At 44.1% G+C, this 23483-nt stretch overlaps 1 protein-coding gene across 3 annotated transcripts; it reads left to right on the top strand.

The window, feature by feature from the left end:
• Window positions 1-586: 586 nt before the first annotated feature.
• Window positions 587-21501, top strand: ZNF711 (zinc finger protein 711). 3 transcript variants are annotated; one of them, XM_074551834.1, is made up of 9 exons: window positions 587-727; window positions 5490-5594; window positions 6347-6877; window positions 14588-14746; window positions 15531-15677; window positions 16240-16377; window positions 17485-17532; window positions 18047-18190; window positions 18654-21501. In XM_074551834.1, exons 2-9 carry the CDS (start codon window positions 5516-5518, stop codon window positions 19829-19831), a joined length of 2424 nt encoding a protein of 807 aa, XP_074407935.1. In that variant the 5' UTR covers window positions 587-727; window positions 5490-5515; the 3' UTR covers window positions 19832-21501. The 3 variants fall into 3 exon arrangements, with proteins under 3 accessions (XP_074407935.1, XP_074407936.1, XP_014123383.1); XM_074551835.1 differs by having other exon boundaries at window positions 18047-18082; XM_014267908.3 differs by lacking the exons at window positions 587-727; window positions 5490-5594; window positions 6347-6877 and adding an exon at window positions 10743-11020.
• The last annotated feature ends 1982 nt before the right edge of the window (window positions 21502-23483 follow it).

Consider the following 23483-nt stretch of genomic DNA (forward strand, 5'->3'; position numbering starts at 1 on the left):
AAGAGCAAAGTTTCCAAAGACACGTTGCTATGCTTCTTATAAGAAGGTTCGTGTCCAAATCATAACTAGTTGTATATATTAAAAAACTGGTTCAACTCTGTATTTACTTGTCACGTTTAACGAGGTAAGTCGGGTTTTCACGCTGGTAAGAGACCCACAGAACTGAAACTGTTGCCCGAGCTATTTAAATGTGCAGTGTTTTATTCACAGCGCTCACGGGGCGGGTGTGTGGGGGAGCTCCCCTCAGTGCCCCTCACACTGCCCCGGGCGGGAGCGGGTTCCCCCCGCGGTGCCTGCGCGCTGCCCAGGGCCGGCTGCCTCCCCGGTCTGACGGTGCCCCGGGTGGGACCAGAGGTCCCCTCACGGTGCCCCGGGGCGGGAGCCGGGTCCCCCCGCGGTCCCCTGGGCAGGAGCGGGGTGCTTCCACGGTCCCCTCACGGTGCCCCGGGTGAGAGCCGAGTCTCCCCGCGGTCCCCCCATGGCGCCCCGGGCAGGAGCGGGGTCTCCCCGCGGTCCCCTGACGGTGCCGGGGGCGCGGGGGGGTCTGAGGGGGCGGCGGCGGCTGCGCCTGCTCGGCGCGCGGGGGCGCGCGTGACGTGCGGGGGGAGCGGAGCGGGGCCGCGCGCGCTCGCGGCCGCCGCCCGGCCCAGGCTGCGGGCGGAGCGGGCCCAGGCCCGGCCCGGCCCCGGCGCGTCCCGCGGGCCCGGCGCACCCCGGGCCTGCACAGGTGAGCCGGGGCACGGGCACGGGCATGGTGGAGCCGCGCAGGCCGCGCTCCGGCGCCGCCGCCGCGGTCGCTGCGGGCCGCGGCCGTCCCTGGGCTGGCGGGCGGGGGAGCCCCGGCCGGGCCCGCCGGTACCGCGCCGGGCGGGTGGTGCGGGCGGGCCCGGCGGTGGAGGGGCCGCGCGGGCGGGCAGAAAATGGCGGAACACAAGATGTCGGCCGGGCCGGCGGGGCGGGGAGGCCGCGGCTCAGGGCCGCGGGACGGCGTTATCCCGGCCGGGACCGGGTTATTCCCGCCGGGCCGCCGTTATCCCGGCGCTGCCCCCGCCTGCCGGCCCGCACCGCCGCGGGACAGCCGCTCCTTTGTCCCCGCGCTCCCTTGGCCGCCTCCCCCCGCCCCGGCGGCACCGCGGGCGCGCCCGCGCCGGGCACGCGCGGAGGGAGGGAGGGAAGGAGGGAGGGAAGCGCCGGGAGCCGCCGGCGGCAGCGGGCACCGCCAGCCCCGGGCACCGCCAGCCCCGGGCACCGCCGGCCCGCTGTGCCCCTGGTTTTTACTACGGGAAGTTTTTATTTGGTGCAGCGCGTAGATGTAATTTATTTTTTCTATTTTATTTTTTATTTTTTTGTATTAAGAGGCTTTAGCGCGTTTCAGTCAGCGAGACAAAATCTCGTTCGCTGGTTTTGTCTGTGGCGTTTTAAATGGGTTTAGAGTGTAAGTGGTCGTGGTGATTTTTAGGTGGACACAATAAAGGACTTTAAAATGGATATGCTGGTTTTTCATACCCGGTCTGTTCTCTGCCAAGAGTCTGCCTTAACCTGCACGTTATTTTATTAATTGGGGTTTTCTAATTAAGATTTCTGCACAAGCAGGACGTTTCTCATTGCGTTTCTGTCAGCTGCTGCATTAAAATTAGGGGCAGAAAAAAAGGAAAACCGTGTTATCAGGCGAGGATAATTATTTGTTCTTCAGCTTGAATTTTAAGAAATTTAATGGTTACGCAGCATCTGGTTCCTATTTTTCAACGGCGTAGAAGTTTATTTATTGTTCCATTGCTGTGTGTCTGAGCCTGGTCCTTTTGGTTTAATGCAAATCTCATATGCAGCTTGTGAATAACCTAAACACCAGCAGTACATGATGTTGTGTTTTCCTTTGGAGCATGTAAACAAGATATAAATTATTTAGAAGAAATCCACTATTTTAAAGGAGAGATTAAGGGCTGACCATGCAATTAGGCTTCATGTGAAAATACCCCACCTGAACCCACTGTGAATAGAGGTGTGTTTAAACTGGGGAGATGCTTAACGTTTGCAGGACCGCACGAAATGCATTCCTAAAGCTCCATAAATAAAGAGCGGGTATTTGAGCTGTAATTGGTATGTTGCAATTGGTGTTCTATAGAAATGTTGTTTATGTTATACACATTGGAAATATGGCAACAATGCCTGGAAGCCAGCCCCGGGGCTGGGAGTTTCCCTGTCTCCCTGGGAACACCAATGACACCCTGTTTTTCCTGGGAATGGTAGAAGTGCTGAAGCATTGGTTGTTATCCCTCCTCCTTAAAATGCTTTGCTGAATATCTTTGCATTTGGAGTGTTTTCTTAAGCTTTCTCTAAAATGAAAATATCCCTGGCGATTTTGTGGTACTTTCTTTAGGAAGAGTAAGCTAAGAGCAGATCAGTGTATCCTGGGAGCTTCCACCAGTTTTTCAGTTGAATTTTGCTGTTACGTGTCCTTAGGTCATTCCAAGCTGCCAGCCATTACCCTTGATTTTAGAATTGCCATGTGCAGAAGTAATTTACAGCTGTAGTCAGAGAGGTCAGGTATCCCTTCTACTCTAAAATTCATTGCTTGTCTTAGCTGAGCCCCATGTAAGGAAGAGCTTTGGCATAAAGAGCTGAAATAGATTGAAATCAACCTCAGGCTCATTAGAAAGAGAACTGCTATTTTTCAGAAAAGCAAAACCATTCCAAATACAGACATATTTTAAAAATTTAGCCTTGAGACATTGCTCTGGGAGTCTCAGTGTAGGTTGCATGAAATACTTCATTTTGGGATGTGATGATAATATGCTCTTTCCTAAGCCAAGCAAAAAAAAAAAAATCAATGAAAAAATTAATGGAATATTGTAAAGTAAATATTTTATTGGCTGATGCTAAAAACATTTTCACTGTCTTGAAATACCCAGAGGAGAAGGGGAATTGAGATGAAGAATTGAGATGCTACAAGTTAGAGGAAGGGCTAAGTTTGGGATGGTGACAGGGTGTGGAATTGTGGCTTTCTGCCTGATTTCTGCCTTTCCAAAGCCCTGATTGGGTCTGGCTGTGTTGCTGTGGGTGTGTTACACCGTGTACTACAGGAGGAAGCTGTGAAGAGCCACAATTAATCACTGCTCTGCATTTTTGTGCTGTTCCCAAGAACAAGATTTGCCTGCATGTGTGCCATGGGGAGCTGCATCCCCTGCCCTGCTGCACCCTGAGAGCAGAACCAGCGGGGCCGGGGCTCCCCCAGGGCTCGTTCTGCAGCAGCACGGAGGGCTTTCCCTGCTATTGGAATATGAATCCCAATATAACCAGTTAGATGGTGCCTGGGCCAGTTCTGACCCTCGCTGCTGGGCCAAAGGCAGCACTGTGGTGCTTTACCCCAGAGATACCTTGGCTGAGAGTGCAGCGGGGCACAGACGCAAGTCCAGGCTTGTCAGGACTCCGTTTACCTCAGGAGAGAGAGCTTCTGGCGATGGTGAAGAGAAGGAAGGAGTGGATTCTGCTAGAGGGTTATATCTAGATGTTTATTCCATGGGTGCAGAGGTCTGCACTGGGACAATTCCTCCAACAGAATAAGGCCACATGGTCTCATTAACATTTTAAGCTCAGGACGGGGGAAGGGGAGGGGACAGGTGAGCCACCAACCAGGTGAAGGGGCAAGGTCTCAAGGGACTAGGGACACCTATGCGGGCCAATGTCCCTCAGGCCTGAGGGACCAATCACACGACACCTTGCTGGTATGTTAGCCTGATTGACAGGGCACACTCAGCGAGGGGCGAGGGGGAAGGAAGAAGGTAAAACAGGACATTGCAACACCGCAACACCCTGCTGCCCCTGTGTTCCTCTGGGACGCCAAAGTTGATAGCAAAAATAAATCTGTGATTGTGTGCTTGATTCAAGTCCGTCCTTTGTCTGCACTGAGGGTTTACAGGGACATTCTTCATAGGGTTGGTACAGCTTCAGTGGGGTTGTTGCCTGGGTGTCATCTTCCATCTCTGATTTCAGGGGAAGTTCAAGGGATTGCTGCTGCCATCCCATAACTTTGGTTCTTTTTCTAGTCCTGTTAACTACCAGGAAAATACTCCTTTAATAGTTATTTGCTTTCCCTGCAGAAATTTAAATTCAAATTATGGTCCTACTTTGTATTAAATTTTTCTGTGTGCCACAATACATAATATAGTTGTGCATCTAATTATTTAATCAAAAAATAAGTTGCTTATTTAGAAAGAAAAAATTCTAACCTATTCTTCCCATAATCTCAGATTGATAGAAATTAAGGTAATTTTTCATATCCATTTACTCTGAAAAAAGGATTCTCTGAAAAGCCCGCGGTCAGGAAATGTTACATATTGCCTTAATTCTGATATAGTTTAATGGGTAATTTATGACCTAGAGCTGCATTCTGTTTTATACAAGTGAGGATTCATTAGCTACAGGGAGAATTTTGGGTGGCTGTGGTGGTAATTTGGGAGTGATGGAGCATTGCATTGGGCTCTGGAGCTGCTCTGTGATCCTTACAATGCTGAAAAAAATTGATTTTGGAATGGAATTGAAATAGTAAAATCCTTGCCAACTTTCCTCATGGATAATGTTTGACTTTTTCATATTCTTGAATTCAAAGTTGGTGCTAGAAGAGGAGAGCTTTGGAGACTTACCTGGAAAGATTTGTACTCCCTGTGCTCCTCTCTGCCCCATTCTGAGCTCTCACTGCATTCACCTCCCACAACTCCTAAAATTTCTTGTTTGCTCTGGGATTCTGTCACTTTCTGGGATTCTTGGATACAAGAGGGCAGAACAATACCAGATTTTAGTCTTGTGCAACAGAGATTTTTTTAGGCTTGAGATTTTTCACCTGTGAAAGCTTTGAACTCTTTCTGATCCCGTGGGTGATTCTGTTGGGTCACTCTGTCTGCACTGAGAACTTGTGTAAAGTCCTTGGGGTTGTAGCAAATTGCAAAATAATTCAGAATCTGCACATTTCAGTGTTTGGTAGCAATGCTGGGATGCTGATTTTCTCCTTCTCTCTCTGTTTTATGGGAACACTGTTAAATGATAAATGCTTTCTCCTGCTCTGGGAGGGGCTTTGTGTGCCTGTACCTTGTCAGAGACAGCATCCCCAGTTAAACTTACACATGAAAATTGGTTTTGAAGTGTCTCATCTATCCAAATTTTGAAAGAATTGGAAAAATTGATACTCCCAATACAATTTCCCACTTTCTTCATGTAGCTCCACACATCCAGAATCACCAGTCTTGGTAATTAGTTAATGAGTCTGTAGACAGGCAGAGCAGAGGCTACTTTGTGCACAATTGCAAATATCTATTATTGTTATGCTAAGGTAAAAAATATAAACCAAAACAGTAAAGTGAATTCTGTGAAGTGTTGCTTATGGTTTTCTTGAATTTTTGGGTAAATTCTTCTCTCTGTTTGTCAGTGTAACACATCAGTAAAGCTGATCAACACAACACTGTTTAACATAAATTCTCTTTTTTATTTTTTTGCAGTTGTTTGTGAATGAATTTGGCCGAATATGGATCCAGGTGGTGGAAGTCTTGGATTGCAAACACAGGAATCCAAAATGCCTCACACTATGATCATGCAAGATTTTGGTAAACATTTTAACTATTAAAAATAATGAGTGAAATCCAGGAGATCTTCTCAGGCATTGGGAAGGACCATGTCTGTACCAAGATATTTTCATTTGAATTACAACACTGAATAATGTTTATTATTTTTTAAAAATTTTTATAAGAATCATTTTATTGAGTGTTTTCAAGATTAAAACTGCTGTTTGTGTGTTAAAATAGTTCACTGTGCATTTTGTGTTATGTCTAGAAAAGTAGTCTGCAAATATGACTGGCCAGTCTAGTCTGGTAATGAAAACCAAATTTCTACCTCCAGCCACTCCTTGTGATGTGGCAAGTTGTTGGAAATGTGACTGTAAATATTGCATAAAACTGAGTGTTTATTTTTACAAGGCCCTTGCTGTCCAAAGGATGAGTCCTTTTATTGTAACAGCAGTTAATGGTTTGTTAGCACACTTCAGTGTCACGCAGGAATTCTGTGAAGGTTCACATGGCTGCTGCAATGAAATGTTTTCTAACTGGGAATTAAAGAGAAAGAGACTGAATGGTAAACTGGCCTTTAGTTTTTGACAGATCCTGACTTTGGGACAAACTCCACATGATGTCTTGAAAGTGGTGTGTTTTGTTTATCTCAGCTTGTACAGAACAGGCTGCTTTGGACAGTGTTTATTGGGTGAAATGTGGGGACGTCACAGATTTTTCCATCTTGCCTGGGTGATAACTCCATTCCTTAGTGGTGCAATAATTGTAACATTTTTCTCGCGGTTGTTCCCTAGTGGCTGGGATGGCTGGCACCGCTCACATCGATGGAGACCACATTGTCGTGTCAGTCCCTGAAGCCGTCCTGGTCTCTGACGTGGTCACGGACGACGGGATCACGCTGGACCACGGCCTGGCAGCCGAGGTGGTGCAGGGCCCCGACATCATCGCCGAGACCGACGTCGTCACCGAGGGCGTCATCGTGCCCGACTCGGTGCTGGAGGCCGACGTGGCCATCGAGGAGGCCCTGGACACCGGCGAGCACGTCCTGGCCTCGGACCTGATGGCGGAGACCGTGCGCGTTCCCGAGCAGGTGTTTGTGGCAGACCTCGTCACGGGCCCCGAGGGACACCTGGAGCACGTGGTGCAGGACGCCGTGCCCGGCGCCCACTCGCCCACCATGGTGTCCGAGGAGGTGCTGGTGACCAACTCGGACTCGGAGGCCGTGATCCAGGCTGCTGGCACCGTCCCTGGCTCCACTGTCACCATCAAAACCGAGGACGACGACGACGGCAAGAGCACTTCTGAAGACTACCTGATGATTTCTTGTAAGTGCACAGAGGGAGATGGAAGCAGGAGGGAGCTCCTGGTGGGGAGAAGTTCCTGGAACTGGACTCTCGGAACGCTCAGGGGATAGGCTGGTGCCCACTTAATTCCTGCTCTCTGGATTTGGGGTTTTGGTGCAAAGTCACTGATACAACAAGAGAGAAGGACATTGGTGCTGCTGAGTGAGTGGGTGTGTATGTTTGTGTTTCTGAAACTGGATATTCCAGGAAATTTAAGAAAAACACCTTGAAAAGTTAAACACTCAATTTATTTGGAATATACAACTTTTTCTAAAAAAACACCACAGGTGTATTACAATGCTATGCACATTCCTGTAAAAATAATATATTTGGCTTAATCAGGAGACTTCACTAAGAAATACTTTCTTAAGATCTCTAACTCAAAGTTTTCTCAATATGTCCACAAAATGTGGTTTATTTAGTGTACTAAAAATTATTATAGATATTTCATTGTCTGTTGTGCTCTTCTGGGCTGAACTTGGAAATAAGGGATCAGGTTCATTAATGGATTGGCTCATTAACACATTGCAGTTCTCACACAGCATCCAACTCCATATGATCCTGATGACAGTAGCTGAAGTTGGCTACTGAAAGAACCTTGGGTACTTGGGGTTTCTTCAATGCTTACATTATACCCAAGGTACCAGTGGTTGTGTTGCTGCTACACAAATTTGATAAAATATATTCCAAGTAATTGATTTTTTAAATTCTTCAGTCACTTATTGAAATGTGAGCAGGTCAAAACAGATTTTATTTAGTCAGATGCAATATGTTAAAAAAAAGTCAATGCCAAGCGTGTCTAAGTGTCAGTCTGTTCACAACAAGCTGCATTTATTAAAAATCTTATGACAGAGGACATCACTGATTCATGATTATAATGATTTCCCTCTCTTATAGCATTTATGTCCCTTATGCAGAATATATTTGTTTTTGTTCAGTACAGGATGAACAGCAATTATTTTTAAAACTTTCCATCATTACTGTGTCACTAACAGAAGTCAGAAAGAGGTGTTTTTGAAAAAGGAACTTCAAAAATGAGTCTATAAAGCAAATTAGACCTGCTACAAAGAAAACCCTATGTGTTTTTGTAACAAAAGAAGCACCATTTTACACTCAGTTGTTTCACTGAACAAATTCCTCCTTTCTGACAGGGTACTTAGGAGGAGTTTATTCTGTAACTGGTTATTCCCTTGTCATTGTAAGTACAGTCATCTTTGGGACTCCTTCTGGGAGAGATGAGAGTGATGGATGCTGATGATCCTGCACTTAGACCAGAGCATCTGAAGCTTTCAGTTACCTGATGGCCCCACGAGTGTCTGACACATTCATGGTTTTGTCAGGTGTTCTCAAGCTTGGCTTTCACAATGTCTCAAAGCCATTTTGAGACCTAGTTTTCAGCAAATTAAATTTTTATATATGTATAATCGTGATGTGCCTGAATAGTCACAGTTGGAAGCTACATTATTCATCTAGGAGTTTGTTTTAAGTAATCATTTATGTAAATTAAGGCAGTCATAGAATCGTGTAGGATGGGAAAGAGCTGTAAGATTATTGAGTTTAATTGTTCTCCCAGCACTGCCAGGGCCAGCACTCACCGTGTCCCCAGGGGCCACATCCACATTGGCTTTAGAGTCCCACCAGGGATGGGGACTCCAGCACTGCCCTGGGCAGCTGTGCCAGGGTTGGACACTTTCCATGAAGGAATTTTCCACCATCCAACCTGAGCCCACCCTGGCCCAGCCTGAGGCTGTTCCTGTTCCCTGGGAGCAGAGCCCAACCCCCCTGGCTGTCCCCTCCTGTCAGGAGCTGTGCAGAGCCACAAGGGCCCCCTGAGCCTCCTTTGCTCCAGGCTGAGCCCCTGCCCAGCTCCCTCAGCCCCTCCTGGGCTCCATTCCCTTCCCAGCTCCCTCAGCCCCTCCTGGGGCTCCATTCCCTTCCCAGCCCCCTCAGCCCCTCCTGGGGCTCCATTCCCTTCCCAGCCCCCTCAGCCCCTCCTGGGGCTCCATTCCCTTCCCAGCTCCCTCAGCCCCTCCTGGGCTCCATTCCCTCCCCAGCTCCCTCAGCCCCTCCTGGGCTCCATTCCCTTCCCAGCTCCGTTCCCTGCCCTGGACTCTCTCCAGCCCCTCAATGTCCCCGAGCTGCCCCAGCACTGGAGGTGCCCCAGCAGTGCCAGCACAGGGGACAGCAGTGCCCTGATCCCCTGGACACCATTCCTGACCCAAGCCAGGTGCCACTGGCCTCCTGCCCACCTGGGCACCCCTGGATTTGTGTCCTGCTGCTGTCACCAGCACCCCCAGGGCCTTTTCCAGCTTCTCAGCCCCTCTGCCCCAGCCTGGAGCTTTCCATGGGGTTGTTGTGACCCCAGGGCAGGACCTGACACCTGTGAGCCCCCACCAGTGGCCTCAGCCCAGGATCCAGCCTGTGCAGACTCCCTGCATTGCTTCCCAGCTCAGTGGCACCTGCAAAGCTGATCCATCCCCTCCTCTGGATCACTGATAGAGCTCTTTGAGCTCTGTTGTGTTCCTAAGTTTTGAGTCTGTGCTGTGCTAGAGATTCCAGCCTGACCCCACAAAGTGTCTGCTATTGTGTTTTCGTCAGCAGTGATGAATCATTCTTACACAGCTTTTAATTTTTTTTATTGCTCAAATATTACCCTTGAATTTGTTTTGTTGTTGGAGATAATGTGTTGTGTAGAATAGATAAAGGCCTCAATTTATCAAGCAGATCAAAACTTTTTATTTACTTATATGCATTCAATTGTCAAATGCTGTCAATATTGTAGAAAGTGAATTTTACAATATTTCATTTGGGGTGTATATATAGGACTGTTGAACTGTTTTTATAATGTAAATCACACCTAAGTGATAGTTCTAAAGAATTTCAAAATACTCAGTTGTCTTTTAATGAAATTTAGCATCTAAAAAGGGAAGACTGCATAAAATGCCAGATACTCCCTTAGGGAGTACCACGAGTTGTTCTGTTCAACACATGTGGGAACTACCAAAATGTGACATTTTAGGGTATGGAACTGACTGTGGAGTTTTAATTTCCCTGATGCTTGTTGGGAATTACAGCTTAAATGACAGAGCCATAGAATGGGATGGGTTGGAAGGGACTGTACTGGAAGGTGATTTTTCACCATTTTTAAGGTGACATTCCCATGTAGATACTTTATACACTTTTGGTAATTACATTTTCTGTGCAAATACTATTTGGACAATAGTAAGTTTGTCTTGATAGCCGTGTGACTATCTGTGTATGATTTTGTGATTGGAAATTTTCATTGGAAGATTATCACTACTCTTTAATCATTCTCCCAGCACTGCAGGGCCACCACTGGCCATGTCCCCAAGGGCCACATCCACATGGCTTTTAAATCCCACCAGGGATGGGGACTCCAGCACTGCCCTGGCAGCTGTGCCAGTATCCAATCTCCACCTCCCCTGGCCCAGCCTGTTGTGCTGCTTTTTCAAACCAGCTTTATAAGCAAAGGACTTAAAAAATCTTATTTTTCATACATTAACAACACGAATACCACGGGGTGTTGACGATTCTTTGCTTTAAGCCATCCGAACACCTCAGTAAGGAGGAATTGAACCCCAAAGCTGTGGTGGGCCCCTGACCCCAGCCCTGTGAGTGAGGGGGAGCTGGTGAGCAGCACAAGCTGTGCTGCAGGGCCAGTGGGCAGTGCAGCTGAAGCCTCCCCTCTTTTGTTTTTCAGGTTTGCGATATTCAGACCCACAGCGGGTTGCCAGCCCCCGCTCCGCGTGCCGGCCCCATGCACTATTCTGGTGACCTCAAAGCCACCACTGACCCACCCTGGAGCTGGCCCGGGGCTAAGGTACTGTGCCACCAACACCTCCTTTGTAGTGTCTTACACTGTTGCCTCGTTTGCTAAACATTTTAGGATTCCTACTCCTCTATTTGAACCTATGGGACTTAAGTAGATCAGGCATTAGAAAAACCCGGAGGATTGTCAAAGCCTTGTGGGACTTACCTTGCCCTCGTGTTGCTGCTCTGGTGGCTGTGGCATCACCAGCATAGTGCATGTGAGGCATCACATGGATTGGGAGCTGGCAATCCACGGTGAATCTGGACATCACACACCTGAAAACAGCCCAGCAGGTAAGTTTAACACTGGGAGTGTGCTGAGTTTTCCTTTAAGGCTTGTTCACTCAGGAGAATTCAGCATCTATTTATGGAGGTTCTCTGTTGTGTTGTTTCAGTTTATTTTAAGGGACCAGATAATAACATGTAGTGCTTCTGGTGGGTGAGTCAGAGCTGGAAGACACTTTGATATTCCATTGACAGAAAGGAATCAAGCAGTCCCTGTTCCCCTGAGCCATCCCTGGGGAAAGCAGCACAGAATTTAGCACTGATGGGTTGGCAATGATTGAAGGCATCTTACTTAAACAACAGAATATTTTCATGAGCTGTTCTAAAAAACAATAATATTTTGGAACCTGACAAAGATTACTTGTCCTGCTGTGTTGTTTTACTTAAATCTGTTTAAAAGGTAGATGGAGGCCATGAGATTAACTTCAGATAAGACAGGACTTTAAGCAAAAGAAATTGCCAACTCAATGTGTTTTCTTGGATTTGAAACAAAAAGCAACATCTTACAAATAACAGTCTGTATTGATGTCATTTTCTCAGCCCAGATGATATTTTCCAAATTTTGCTATATTGCACATTTGCTGTTTTAGAAAAGTGATCCCAGAGGACCTGGATACACAAACTTCCTGATAGGTTTCCATTTCTTTAGCTTAAATTGTAAAGACTGAATTTTTTTGAGAATACACAGGATGGTTAATGATGTAGAAGAAACCACAAATGTTAAAAATACTGTTCTGAGTTTGCCCCTCTAAAACAGGACTCTCTATTTTTAAAGGATATTGAAGATATGAGGGCTTTACAAGCAATATTAAAACACAGTGTGTGTGTGTGTACATGCTATATTGAGGTTTTGGAGTTTTCTTTTGCTGAAAACATTCTTACAAAAGTTGAAAAATTCCTCATTTTTTTCTTTCATGTAATGTTTATTGCATTGCAGTTGCTGTTCTGGTAACTATCTAAGATTGTGGGACTTGTTCTTATTTCATTATTTAATTATTTCACCAGCCCCATAGTGGTGAACAGTCACTGTCAGATAATATTAGTTAAATAGTTGGAAATTCTTCCATAAAGAAAATTTCCTGTCACACATGTGGTGACCCCCCTGTTCAGCAGGAAATTGCTGTTGTTGAGTAACTTCATTTCTATTACACTGGTAATGTGTTGTGTTTATAAAATATGTGAGTTTAGAAAAAAAAAATGGTGTTGCTGGAGCTGCAGGTTTGAAAAGAACTTTATTTTCACCTCCCAGTTCTAAATTGGCAGGTTTGTGAGCTTTGAAATTCTCTTTTTGGCAGTCACAGAGCTGGGTATATAATCCCTCTTTGTACTGGGGATTACCTCCAGTCCTTCCAACACTCACACATGCAGTGGAAATGGTCATTGTATCTAATTAAACTTACATTTATCATTTTCCAAAACATGCATAAGAGACTTGGATAAACTTTAAAAGCCTTGCAGAAAAAAAGTCTTTAATAAATACATGCTATTAAATGTATGGAAATATTTATTCCAAGATAAGGGAGTTTCAGCATCCCCACTTTTCTGTCTGCTGACAACCCCATTCTGGCAGCTTAAAAAATGTCAATTAGCAGGTGCAGTAACACTCCCCCAGGAGAAATAAAAGGGTTTAATGACCTGGTGCTGGGAAAGTCGAGTGTCAGAGGAATATTCAGGTTCTCTGTTGTGGCTCTCTCTGTGTCTGTGCTCTGAGGGCTCCCAGTGTCCTGCCAGGTCACACAAACAGCAGGCTGCACGTGGCAGGCTTCACTCATTAAGGTGTTGATGTTCCTAGCATTGATTTCAGTAGATATTTATAGAGTTTTTTAATTAAAAAAGCAAAATTTCTCTTCCTGAGGATTTTTTTTTTCCTGATCCATGTTGGATACTTCTTCAGCAATGAAATTAATCTGTTAGTTACCAAAAAAACCCCAAGCCCCACCAAACAGCCAAACCAGCATTTAGAAATGTTTTCCTTAGATGTTTCAGGTTATAGAGTGTGGTGGTGCTGATAACAGCAAGGTTGTGGGATCAATCCCCATATGGATCATTCACTTAAGAGTTGGACTTGATGATCCTTGTGGGTCCCCTCCAAACATTAATTTTCTGGGTCCCCTCAGAACATTAATTTTCACCAAAGTACAGACTTCACAGAGGTTCTAAACCAAAACCAGATATTTACTTGTACTTGCCTGCATTTTATTCAGTTCTGTCCTCAGTAACTGCTGTACTCAGCTGGTGCAGGCCAGGATTTGTGAGCAGCAGTGAGGTTTGCAGTGCTGTGGGCTGGGTGGGTGTGTGTGGGATTGCTGGGGTGGATCCCCCTGCCCTGCTGCAGGAGAGGCCCCTTCCCCTTCCCACCCCAGGGACTGGGACTCCAGTTTAGCCCAGTGCTCAAGGGGTTAAAGCAGCTCTTGGGAGCAGAAGCCCCAGCAGGGAGGGGGCTGGGGACACTGCAGGTGTGCCCTCCCAGGTAAGCCAGGGATCAGGGCCTTGGTGTCCCCATGGGGTCAGGCAGCTCTGCTGTCACCTCAGTGTTCATTTTCAGGAGTTTTTCTTTGCTTAGGGCACTCATACTTTAATGTTTTGTGTGCAGTAAGATGCTGTTTCCCTGGAATGTGTTTCATTCAGATTTTGTCTACATTTTGTGGGATTCTCCTCTATTTAGAGGACTTCAGTGGGTGTTCAGCGCTGCACAGGTTTGTGTTGACCATCTGCACAGGAGCTAAATTTATCCTCAGTGAGAAGTGTGTCAGTACATGTGTCAGGGACATGCTGAGTTTGGTACCCTCAGGGCTGGCAATGTGAGGTGTATCTATGGTCATCTCCGTGAATGCCTTTTTTACCAAAATATGTTGCTTTTAATAGTTTGGATGTATTTTTTTTTCCTTAGAAATTAAATGAGTATTTTGAATGTATCAAGCAAATAATCAGCAAGTGAGGTGTGTAAAGAATGAGAAGTCAATCTCTCATAGTAGTGTTTGGATTTATTGTCACTGCATCTTTTAATCAGCTGTATATCATGCATTAATCTTCATTATGTGTGTGTTTGCAAGTGATAAAGTGGATAAAATCATCATTTCTTTGAGGAAGAAGATACAGTCAGATGTATACTTCTTTAGCTGGGAATATACTCCACTCATCACACTCCTCAAGAGATTCAGCCACTAAATTTTAGTCACTATGCATCAGAGTGAAACTTCTGAAAACTCTTAGACTGTAACAGGCAATTCTGGGTTAATTTTTAATGCTTTTGTATAGATCTTTAATTTTAATTATTGATAAATTTTTGCTTTCTAAGAGTAATAGTTTCAGCCATAACCAGTTACCTCATTCCCTTTGATGACAAGCTCCCTCTTGTGTCCTTTATTCTGTAATTCCTGCTGTGTTTCCTGAGCTGCAATAAAATACTGAATTCTGGAATCTCTTCAGTTTCTTGAGATGAGCTGCTTTTAAAGGCCACTTATGAATACAAACCTTTCCTGTGCATGGGGAGAATAGTGGAGAAAATCATGCTGCTGATTACTTTGACTTCTAAAAATGTGTTTGAAGCTCATTATTATTCTCTTTTCTTTGCAGTGGATGATGTTGGAGAGAAATTGGACCATATAGGAAGCACTCCCTTGAAGATCAGTACGGAGGTGGCAAATGATGATGTTGCTAAAGATGATGGCTTTGGTTCAGAAGTTATCAAAGTCTACATATTTAAAGCTGAAGCTGAAGATGATGTTGAAATAGGTACTTTGAAATCCTGTTTATTCTTTCGGTAGTGTGAAGGGTTTCAGGGTCTTTGTGTTTGTTCTTCATTGCACATAAGGCAGTGACTGGAGTGTTCTGTAGAACGTGACATTTGTGGAGGCTGCCCAGATGCACAAATGCTGGGTGTGGATTAGGCTCAAGTTCTTTTTTGATTAGCTGGGCTATTTTCAGGCAGCCAAAGCCCAAATGTAGAAGTGGTTGTGTGTCTGCAGCTGTTTTTTCAGCTGCTGCTTTTCTGTGACTTTGCAAGGCACAAGTGTGTCAGCACAGCAGAGCCTCTGGAGCGGATCCCTTTTGTGGGTGGGAGCCTTTGGTGGCCTTTGCAGGGAGAGGGGAGGAATTCTGGGGCTGCAGGTGAGCCAGGGGACTCAGAAATCTCTGCAGTTCCCTTTCCCCACGGATAGACCAGCAATCCCTGCGCTCTGAGGGGATGCACAACTCAAAACTCACAGAATCCCCCTCTTGGCTGTTCTTGGAGCTGAAACCTCTGGATCAGTGTGGTCCCTTCCCAAATGCACTTTGTTCCTCTGGGGATGGGCTCTCAGTCTGCAGGGACAGAGGGACAGAAGGGACAGACTGCTCATGCAGCAGCAGGGAGAGGCAGAATCTCTGATGGCTGAGCAGGAATTCCCAGCAGGGCTGTTCCTGAGCTGCTCTCAGGGAGGGGGTCCCAGCCAGTCAACAAAATCCTTGGATCTGACATGAATCTTACCAGGGGCTTTGTTCACATTGACTTAATGTGTGTAACTTCTTTTTGTTCGAGGTGGGACAGAAATTGTCACTGAGAGTGACTTTCACAATGGCCATTCTGTAGCTGGAGTCATTGAACAAGGAGGTGTTGGGAGAGTGCAGCGAGAAAAAATGGTTTACATGGCTGTTAAGGACTCTTCTCAGGAAGATGAAGATATTAGTAAGCATAATAAGAAACATTTTTGTTTCTCATACTGTTTGTACACCCATATAACCATCATTCTCAAGGACATTTTAAATTATTTTCTGAAGGATTGTTCAGCCTGAAGTAGTAGTAAACTAAGCTCATCTTCCCTATAGCAGGCTATAGTTACTTTAAAGTGATGTGGATAATGCACTTTGTGCATACTGTGTGCAGTAATTTAATTATTTATATTAAGTTTCACATGTCTGTGGATGAAGTTAATGAGGTTAGTCAAACTTCTTATTTTTTTATTTTCCTACTGTGAATTAAGCAACGTTCTGAAAAAGTGGCAAATGTCATCAGTTGCAAGTTCATGAGTTTGTCTATTGGAAATTTTCTGGGCATTTATTTTGGATTAGTATTTATTGATAAATGTTTTCTCTCTTTAAGGAATATCTGAATAAGCAATGATCCCCTAAATGCCAAAGGAAGAAAATTAATTTATAATGGCTATCAATGAGAGCGAGAGCAAATTAAATAAGGAAAAATTTGGAAAGACAGAATAAAATTAAAGCTTTATTCTCCTCCCTTCATCCAGGCTGTGCTGAAATAGCAGATGAAGTTTATATGGAAGTTATTGTAGGGGAAGAAGAAGCCACATCCCTTCCAGACACCCAGCTTGAGGACTCGGGCGTGAATAAAACGTTTGTCCCCGTTGCTTGGGCTGCTGCTTACGGTAGGAGCCTGTGCTTCTTTCCTGAAAATCCCTGCCCTGACCTCCTCCCTCGTGCAGCTGCCAGCATCTCTGGGATGGCCTCACCTTGTTCTTGGGGTTTGGAAGCAGCTCCTGATCTCTGCTATCCAGGGATTGCTGTGGGTTGGCTTTCATGGAGTAGAAAAGAAAGCTTGTTAGGAGAAGTTTGATTTTGTGTCAGATCCCAGCTCAGATGTACAGAGCATGTGGGGTTTGAAGATCTTAAACAAGAAAAGCCTTAAGTATTTTAGATTAGGAGGGGGAAGGGGGAAGGATTGTAAAAAGGGAATAGTAGGAATAAATATGTAAATATGTTCCTAATAATTTCAGTTTATAGACATGTTTTAAGCCTGTTAGTCCTCCAGGTGAGAAACAAAAAACTGATTTGTTTTCAAATACTGTCTTAGTATATTGTGAGTTCTGTCTATTGTTTTGTATAATTTCCTTGGTTTTTTGGTGTGTTAAATTTTGTTAAGAGGGTATCAAGTTATCCATATTTTCTGTTACAATTAATTGAGCAAGTTAGTGAAAATTCCTTGGTGTGGAATTTGGTGAAAATTCCTTGGTAAGAGCCCAACAGCTGGGCTGCTCAAGTGCTTCAGAACCACGGAGCTTTGGCACATAGCAGCAAATACTTCAGTGCAAAATGAGGAATGTGCTCCTGAGGTATCCCTTGTGCATCTCCAAAACTCCATTGTGCTGAGAGGCTGATAAGGGCCAAGTCCTCTTATCTGCCTCCTACTCCAGGCAGATAAAGTGCTTCCATCTCAGGAGCAAAGTGTGCATTTCAGATAACCTCTGCATTGCTATCTGAGGGGATAGATGAGGTTAAAAGTTTGCAGAAACAACAATATTAATAATGGAAAGCAGGAGAGGCAGCAGGGTAAGCATGCACACACAGATGGGGTGGATATTAACTCCTCCCAGAGATGGGATTCTGGTTCCTGAGGCTCATGATCACACATCCCACTTGGATGGTTAACCTGTTACTTATTAGCTAAGCTAGTTTTCTCTCATTATCAGGCTTTCAAAAGCAGCATCTTTAAAAAGAATATTATTGTATAATGACTAAAATACCATTTTCTGCAGGAGATGAAAGAAGGCTTCCCCGAAGATACGAAGATGGTCAAGCGGCAGGTGAGAACTTTTAACAGCATTTAAACTAAAACTGTCTTTGAGAAAACAGATATTTCTGTGTCAGTGCTCCTAATCAGAGATGCAAAGAATGAGCCATAAGTTAGATATTGAAGGACTCCACAGTCTTTCTCTGTTGTTTTGAATGAAAACAATTCTAGATGTCTGTAGGCCTTCAGAGGGGGTGGGGAAGTTGGGAGGCACTGCCAAGTTTTTAATGTAGTTTTGCAGACAGAAAAGAGATAATGCAGTTGTATGAAGTGAAAACAAGTTAAATAAAAATCAGGGAATATAATTAGAAATGAATCAGTGTTTAAACAATCACAGCCTTGACTTTTGCCCGGAAAGATAGATAGTGGTTCTCATTAGCACGCTTCTTTTTAATGTATCTTGTGATAGAGGAATGGGCAGTGCTTGTTTTTAAGAAGTAGATAATGCTGCTGTGCAAGTCCAGTCGTCAGTCCCAAAGAAACAAGTTGCTTAAGGTTTTTTATGGTGTCTTAATTTTTGTTTCTAGGAAATAACTTGGATACACGATTAGAAAACAAAAACGGTAATGCAACACAGTACCTGCAGATTTGTGATAGCATTAGCACTAATAGAGTGCTCAAACAAAAAACCAAGAAAAGGAGGAGAGGAGAGGCCAGGCAATGGCAAACAGGTAAACACTGGATGGTTACGGTATTGTCACGGAGTGCCACTGACTCCTGTCCTATTCCTTTTCTCTTTTTTAAGCTGATGCAGAATTAAAAGCTATACATGATGATTTGCGTATTTCCTGTGTCCTTCCCCCCTCCAGTTCTGTGCCTAGAAAATGTCATATTTTGCTATTCAGAGTCAGTACACCCAGGGCTGATGCAATTCATTGGAATGTTGCAAGCTATTAAAAAGTACCCATGGCTATATTCAGTGCACATGTGATATTCCTGATCTGTTTGAGCAGTTTCTAAAACAGAACTATATAAACTATAGGTGCTGTGGATTGGTTGTTTTTAAACTACTGAGCCACTCTCTCTCTGCTGCAAGTGTAAGTGCATGAATCTGAACAGCACTTGGCTGATTTAAAACTTCTTAATCAGTAAATGTGTTTCCTTCATAACTTGTTTTTGTTTGTTCAAAAACAGCTGTTATAATAGGTCCTGATGGACAGCCCTTAACAGTTTACCCTTGTCATATTTGTGGGAAAAAATTTAAATCCAGAGGATTCTTGAAAAGGCATATGAAGAACCATCCCGATCATATGATCAAGAAGAAATACCAGTGTACAGACTGTGACTTTACAACTAACAAAAAAGTAAGTTTCCACAATCATCTGGAAAGCCATAAACTTATAAATAAAGTTGATAAAACGCACGAGTTTACAGAGTACACGAGAAGATACAGAGAGGCGAGCCCGTTGAGTTCCAATAAACTCATCCTGAGGGACAAGGAGCCCAAGCTGCACAAGTGCAAATATTGTGACTATGAGAGTGCAGAGCAGGGGCTGCTCAACAGGCACCTGCTGGCAGTCCATAGCAAGAACTTCCCTCATGTGTGCGTGGAGTGCGGGAAGGGCTTCCGCCACCCCTCGGAGCTGAAAAAGCACATGAGGACCCACACGGGGGAAAAGCCATACCAGTGTCAGCACTGCGTGTTCAGGTGTGCTGACCAGTCCAACCTGAAAACTCACATCAAAACCAAACACGGCACCGACCTGCCCTTTAAATGTGAGCACTGTCCCCAGGCCTTCGCCGACGAGAAGGAGCTGCAGCAGCACACCGAGCTCTTCCAAGGCCATAAGACTCACCAGTGTCCCCACTGTGACCACAAGAGCACCAACTCCAGCGACCTGAAGCGACACATCATTTCAGTGCACACCAAGGATTTTCCCCACAAGTGTGAGGTGTGCGAGAAAGGCTTCCACCGGCCCTCGGAGCTCAAGAAGCATAGCGAGACCCATAAAGGGAAAAAGATCCACCAGTGTAGGCACTGTGACTTCAAAACCTCCGACCCCTTTGTGCTCAGTGGGCACATCCTCTCCGTGCACACCAAGGACCTGCCTTTTAAATGCAAACGGTGTAAAAGGGGCTTCAGGCAGCAGAACGAACTGAAGAAGCACATGAAGACCCACAGTGGCAGGAAGGTGTACCAGTGCCAGTACTGTGAGTACAGCACCACGGACGCGTCGGGCTTTAAGCGCCACGTCATCTCCATCCACACCAAAGACTACCCCCACAGGTGTGAGTTCTGCAAAAAGGGCTTCCGCAGGCCCTCCGAGAAAAATCAGCACATCATGAGGCACCACAAAGAGGCCATCCTGTGATAGGTGAGCTCCAGCAGGAAGCCGTGTAGGAACTGTCGTATGCTAATTGGGGAAAAAAATAAATCTCACGAACTGTTTCTCCTGGTTTCAAAGCTTGATATTAAACCATAACTTTACATTCTTTGTATTAAAAGTCTTAAAAAGTATTAGGGTTGGCAGGGGAACTCATAGCCCTATGATTGTTGCTGATCAGAACATAAAGAGCACTAGAGAATGCAGAGGATGGATGAATGTCTTAAATTTGCAGAAAGATGGATGAATGTCTCCAAGTGAACAGTATTTGCCATTGCTGAGTCTAGAGGACAGGGCAGAGCTGGTTGTGTGGCCCATTCTGTCAGTCCCAACGTGTCTCCAGTATGGAAACAGATCCCTGGTGGGCTGAGCTACAGAGGGTTTGCAAGGAGCCCCCTCTTCACTTCTTGAGCAGTTTGGAACGGGGAGTTGTAGTCAGACACTTCATCACAACGTTTTCAATTGTGCCTAGAAATTGAATTCCAGAACTGGCAAAATGATCTGGGGGGGTGGTGTCCCTTGTTCGGTTTGGTTTGGTTTTTGTTTTTAAACATTTCATAGGGAAACTTTTTGGTTTCCTTTATTAGTTTAGGTCCAAGAAGCATTTTTTTACTGGTTTTCAAAGCTGCTAACCTATTTTATTGCAGGATATGATGTTTAAAATAGAGCATTATGTTATGGTCTCAGAGGTGGTGTTCTGGTGCTAGGGTTAAAGATGTATATGTATATAATTTCCCTTTTTTATCTGAAACTACAGTTGAATGTTGTTCAGTATGGCACATATAACAAAATTAACTTTGAATTTGACTTTTTTTTTAAAGGATAAAAATGGATGCAGCTCATAGTGTTGTCACTCAACACTAATTTTTTTCCTCGCTACTTTAAAGTCTTCTCTAAAAAGAATATTAAAAACAGTTGAAAACTGTAGGGGTTTTTTAATTAAAAATTCAAAGTACTTAGAGGTTCGTTAGGGCAGTGTTCTTAACAGGTATGACAGTTACTGTCCTACCTCCTAATATGAAATTTTCCATATAGACATAAAATTGCACCTTTTAATCGATTCTTTTAAAAAAAGATCTATACCATGCTATAAACATGCATTTTCAATCTGTAAGAAAGTATATATGCAGTATTTAACCAGAAAAACCTGCTGCCACTAGAGTTTGGAGGTGGATCTTGAGTTTACAGTGTATACATTTAAAATATGCATCCCTTTAAAAATGCTTTGTGTTAGCATGCTGCAAATCCAATGGCGCTTATATAACGAGCTGGTCTAGGGCTAATTAATGAAAAACCTGGTCATAAATGTTATGCATATAATGTGTATTTTTTACTTTTTTTAGTTGCTTCATGTTTGCACACAGCTGTTCACATGAGAAATTGTAACTTCATGCTATATTGTGGCTTTGTGTTCCAGATAATGTTCATATTTTGTTTTTGCACCAGATGAGAATCAGTTCCTTGAGAATAAATTTTTTTTATATTTCTAAACTTCAGAAAGTTAAAATTTGGGAAATCTCTTAGACAAATAAGTGTTTTATGTGGCTGTAAAAAATGATGTACACGCTGTAAAATAAGATTGTCACTGTTCTGTGGGATTATTATTTCTAAATGTGTTACTCATCGTAACGGGCATACAATAAAACGCATCTCTTGCACTCCAGAATTTTTGGAGTTTCCTTTTCATTTATGGTGTTTAGGAAAGGCCCATAAATTCTCTGTAAATTCACCTGATATTTTTGATTGCATTGTTCACTAATTAATATGTAATCACATTTCAAGTAAACAGGTTACTGCAGGTGTATTTATCAGACTGCTGAGGAGAGAACATTGGGTTTGATTTAACCCTTTAAACTCACAGGTAATGTATTTGTGTTTGTTTTGCTTATTTCTAAAATAATTATCAAATCTGATACTGACATTCCTTTGAAATTTTTTTTTCCTTCAAGAGAACAAAAAACTCCTCACATATTTTGGGAATAACCAGGTAGGTTTTTGTCTTTTTAATTATGTAATAACAGCTTGCAGAATTAAATGCTAAAAACTCTGCTCTCCTAAATTCCCTCTCTTTTTAGAATACTTGAATTGCACCATCAGTAACAGATTAAAAAGCTGAAGAAGAACATGTGCTATTAAATGAACCCTTCACTGAGGATTTCCAATGGGCTTTGAGCCACTGAACTCATAGGTTTTGCACAAAGAGCAGAAATTAAGCAGTCAGGAATGAATTCATTTGGGTTTTGTTGCTGCTTTTCCTTGCATGCCCAGCAGTCAGAAGGGAAAAAATCAAAATCTTAGTGTGGATTTCTGACAATGTCAGTGCTTTGTTCCTGAATGTTCTGTTGAATACAGGGACTGAAGAAGTTTCTTCACCTGAAGATGATCCCTGACTCTGCCCATGGCTGTGCTGGCTCATTTTTCCACCCTGCAGAAGGACCAAATAATCAGGTAATTAATTGTTCTGTATCAAAGAAGAGGAAGGTTGCTGTTCTTGACATAAGATTTTATTAGCAAGTGGTGTTTTAAATCTTCTGAAATGGAAGGATAAAATGGCACCTGAGGCCTCAGCAGTCTGAGGGACAGTTCCCAAATCCTTCTCAGTGCCCTGTCCCAGTAAATATTTGAGAGCTGTGACAGGTCAGGGGTGCTTGAGCAAGCAGAGCCTCCCAGAGGTGTGCAGGGCTTGCTCTGAAATGTCAGATCTGTTTGGTGCAGCTTTTTATTGGGCTGACAGGTGCACTTAAAAGTGATTCACATCCTGATCATCAGCTATGTTTTTCTTTCCTCAGGTTTCAACTGCCCACAATTAAAGGCAATAAATCAGAGAGAAAATGAGGAAGAGCTGCAGCAGAACTCTGCAGGTAAAGGTGAGGTACTGGGTGTGGGCTGGTGGCTGCTGGGGCTGTCTGGCTTTTATTTCACAGCTGAGGCAGAGAAACTTCAATACTGCAGAAAGGTCAGTCAAAACAAAGAAGACAGTTTTCTCCTTTTCAGTGCAAAACAAAACTCTGCATTCTGGCAGATACAGACAGGGAAGTGTGTTTATTGTTGTAATTATATAAAGTAAATAGTGTCTGACTTCTTTCTGATTTGTTCCTAGAAAAAATGTAGAAGTCTTGGTGAAGCTACTTGAAATTGAGGTGGGAAATGAACTTAAGTAAAATGTTTCTAACCAGGATTTACAGAGCTGAGTAAATGAGAAAATGTTTTTCTGTAAACTTCAGCAGAAACCACGTTAGGTAAATCAGTTCCAGTTCCACAGCCAAGAGGGGACAGCTGAGCCCACAGTAACAGGTACTTCATAGTAAAAAATACTAAATTTGCTTTTTAAATACATATGGTTTGAAAACAAAACCAGCCTATAAGTAAATGGCCATGTGCTTTTTCTACTAGTGTAATTCAGCTTTTTGACAATTGCTTTGTGTTTTCTGTGAGTACAAAGTGTAGTTACAGTCTCTTCTCTGTGGCATTTACAGGGTCTGGTGACCTTCAGGTTCTTTGAGGAGCTGTCCTTGTCCCGGGACAGAGCTGGCTGGCCTGAGCAGCAGCCTGGGCTTTTTGTAAGCAGGCTGCAGCTTCCCTGGCTGCCCCAGGATGGTGTTTGCACTGGGATGGATCAGCTGGATTTAAAAAGAGATTT

Source organism: Zonotrichia albicollis, chromosome 14 (genome assembly GCF_047830755.1).
Source record: "Zonotrichia albicollis isolate bZonAlb1 chromosome 14, bZonAlb1.hap1, whole genome shotgun sequence".
Taxonomy (NCBI): domain Eukaryota; kingdom Metazoa; phylum Chordata; class Aves; order Passeriformes; family Passerellidae; genus Zonotrichia; species Zonotrichia albicollis.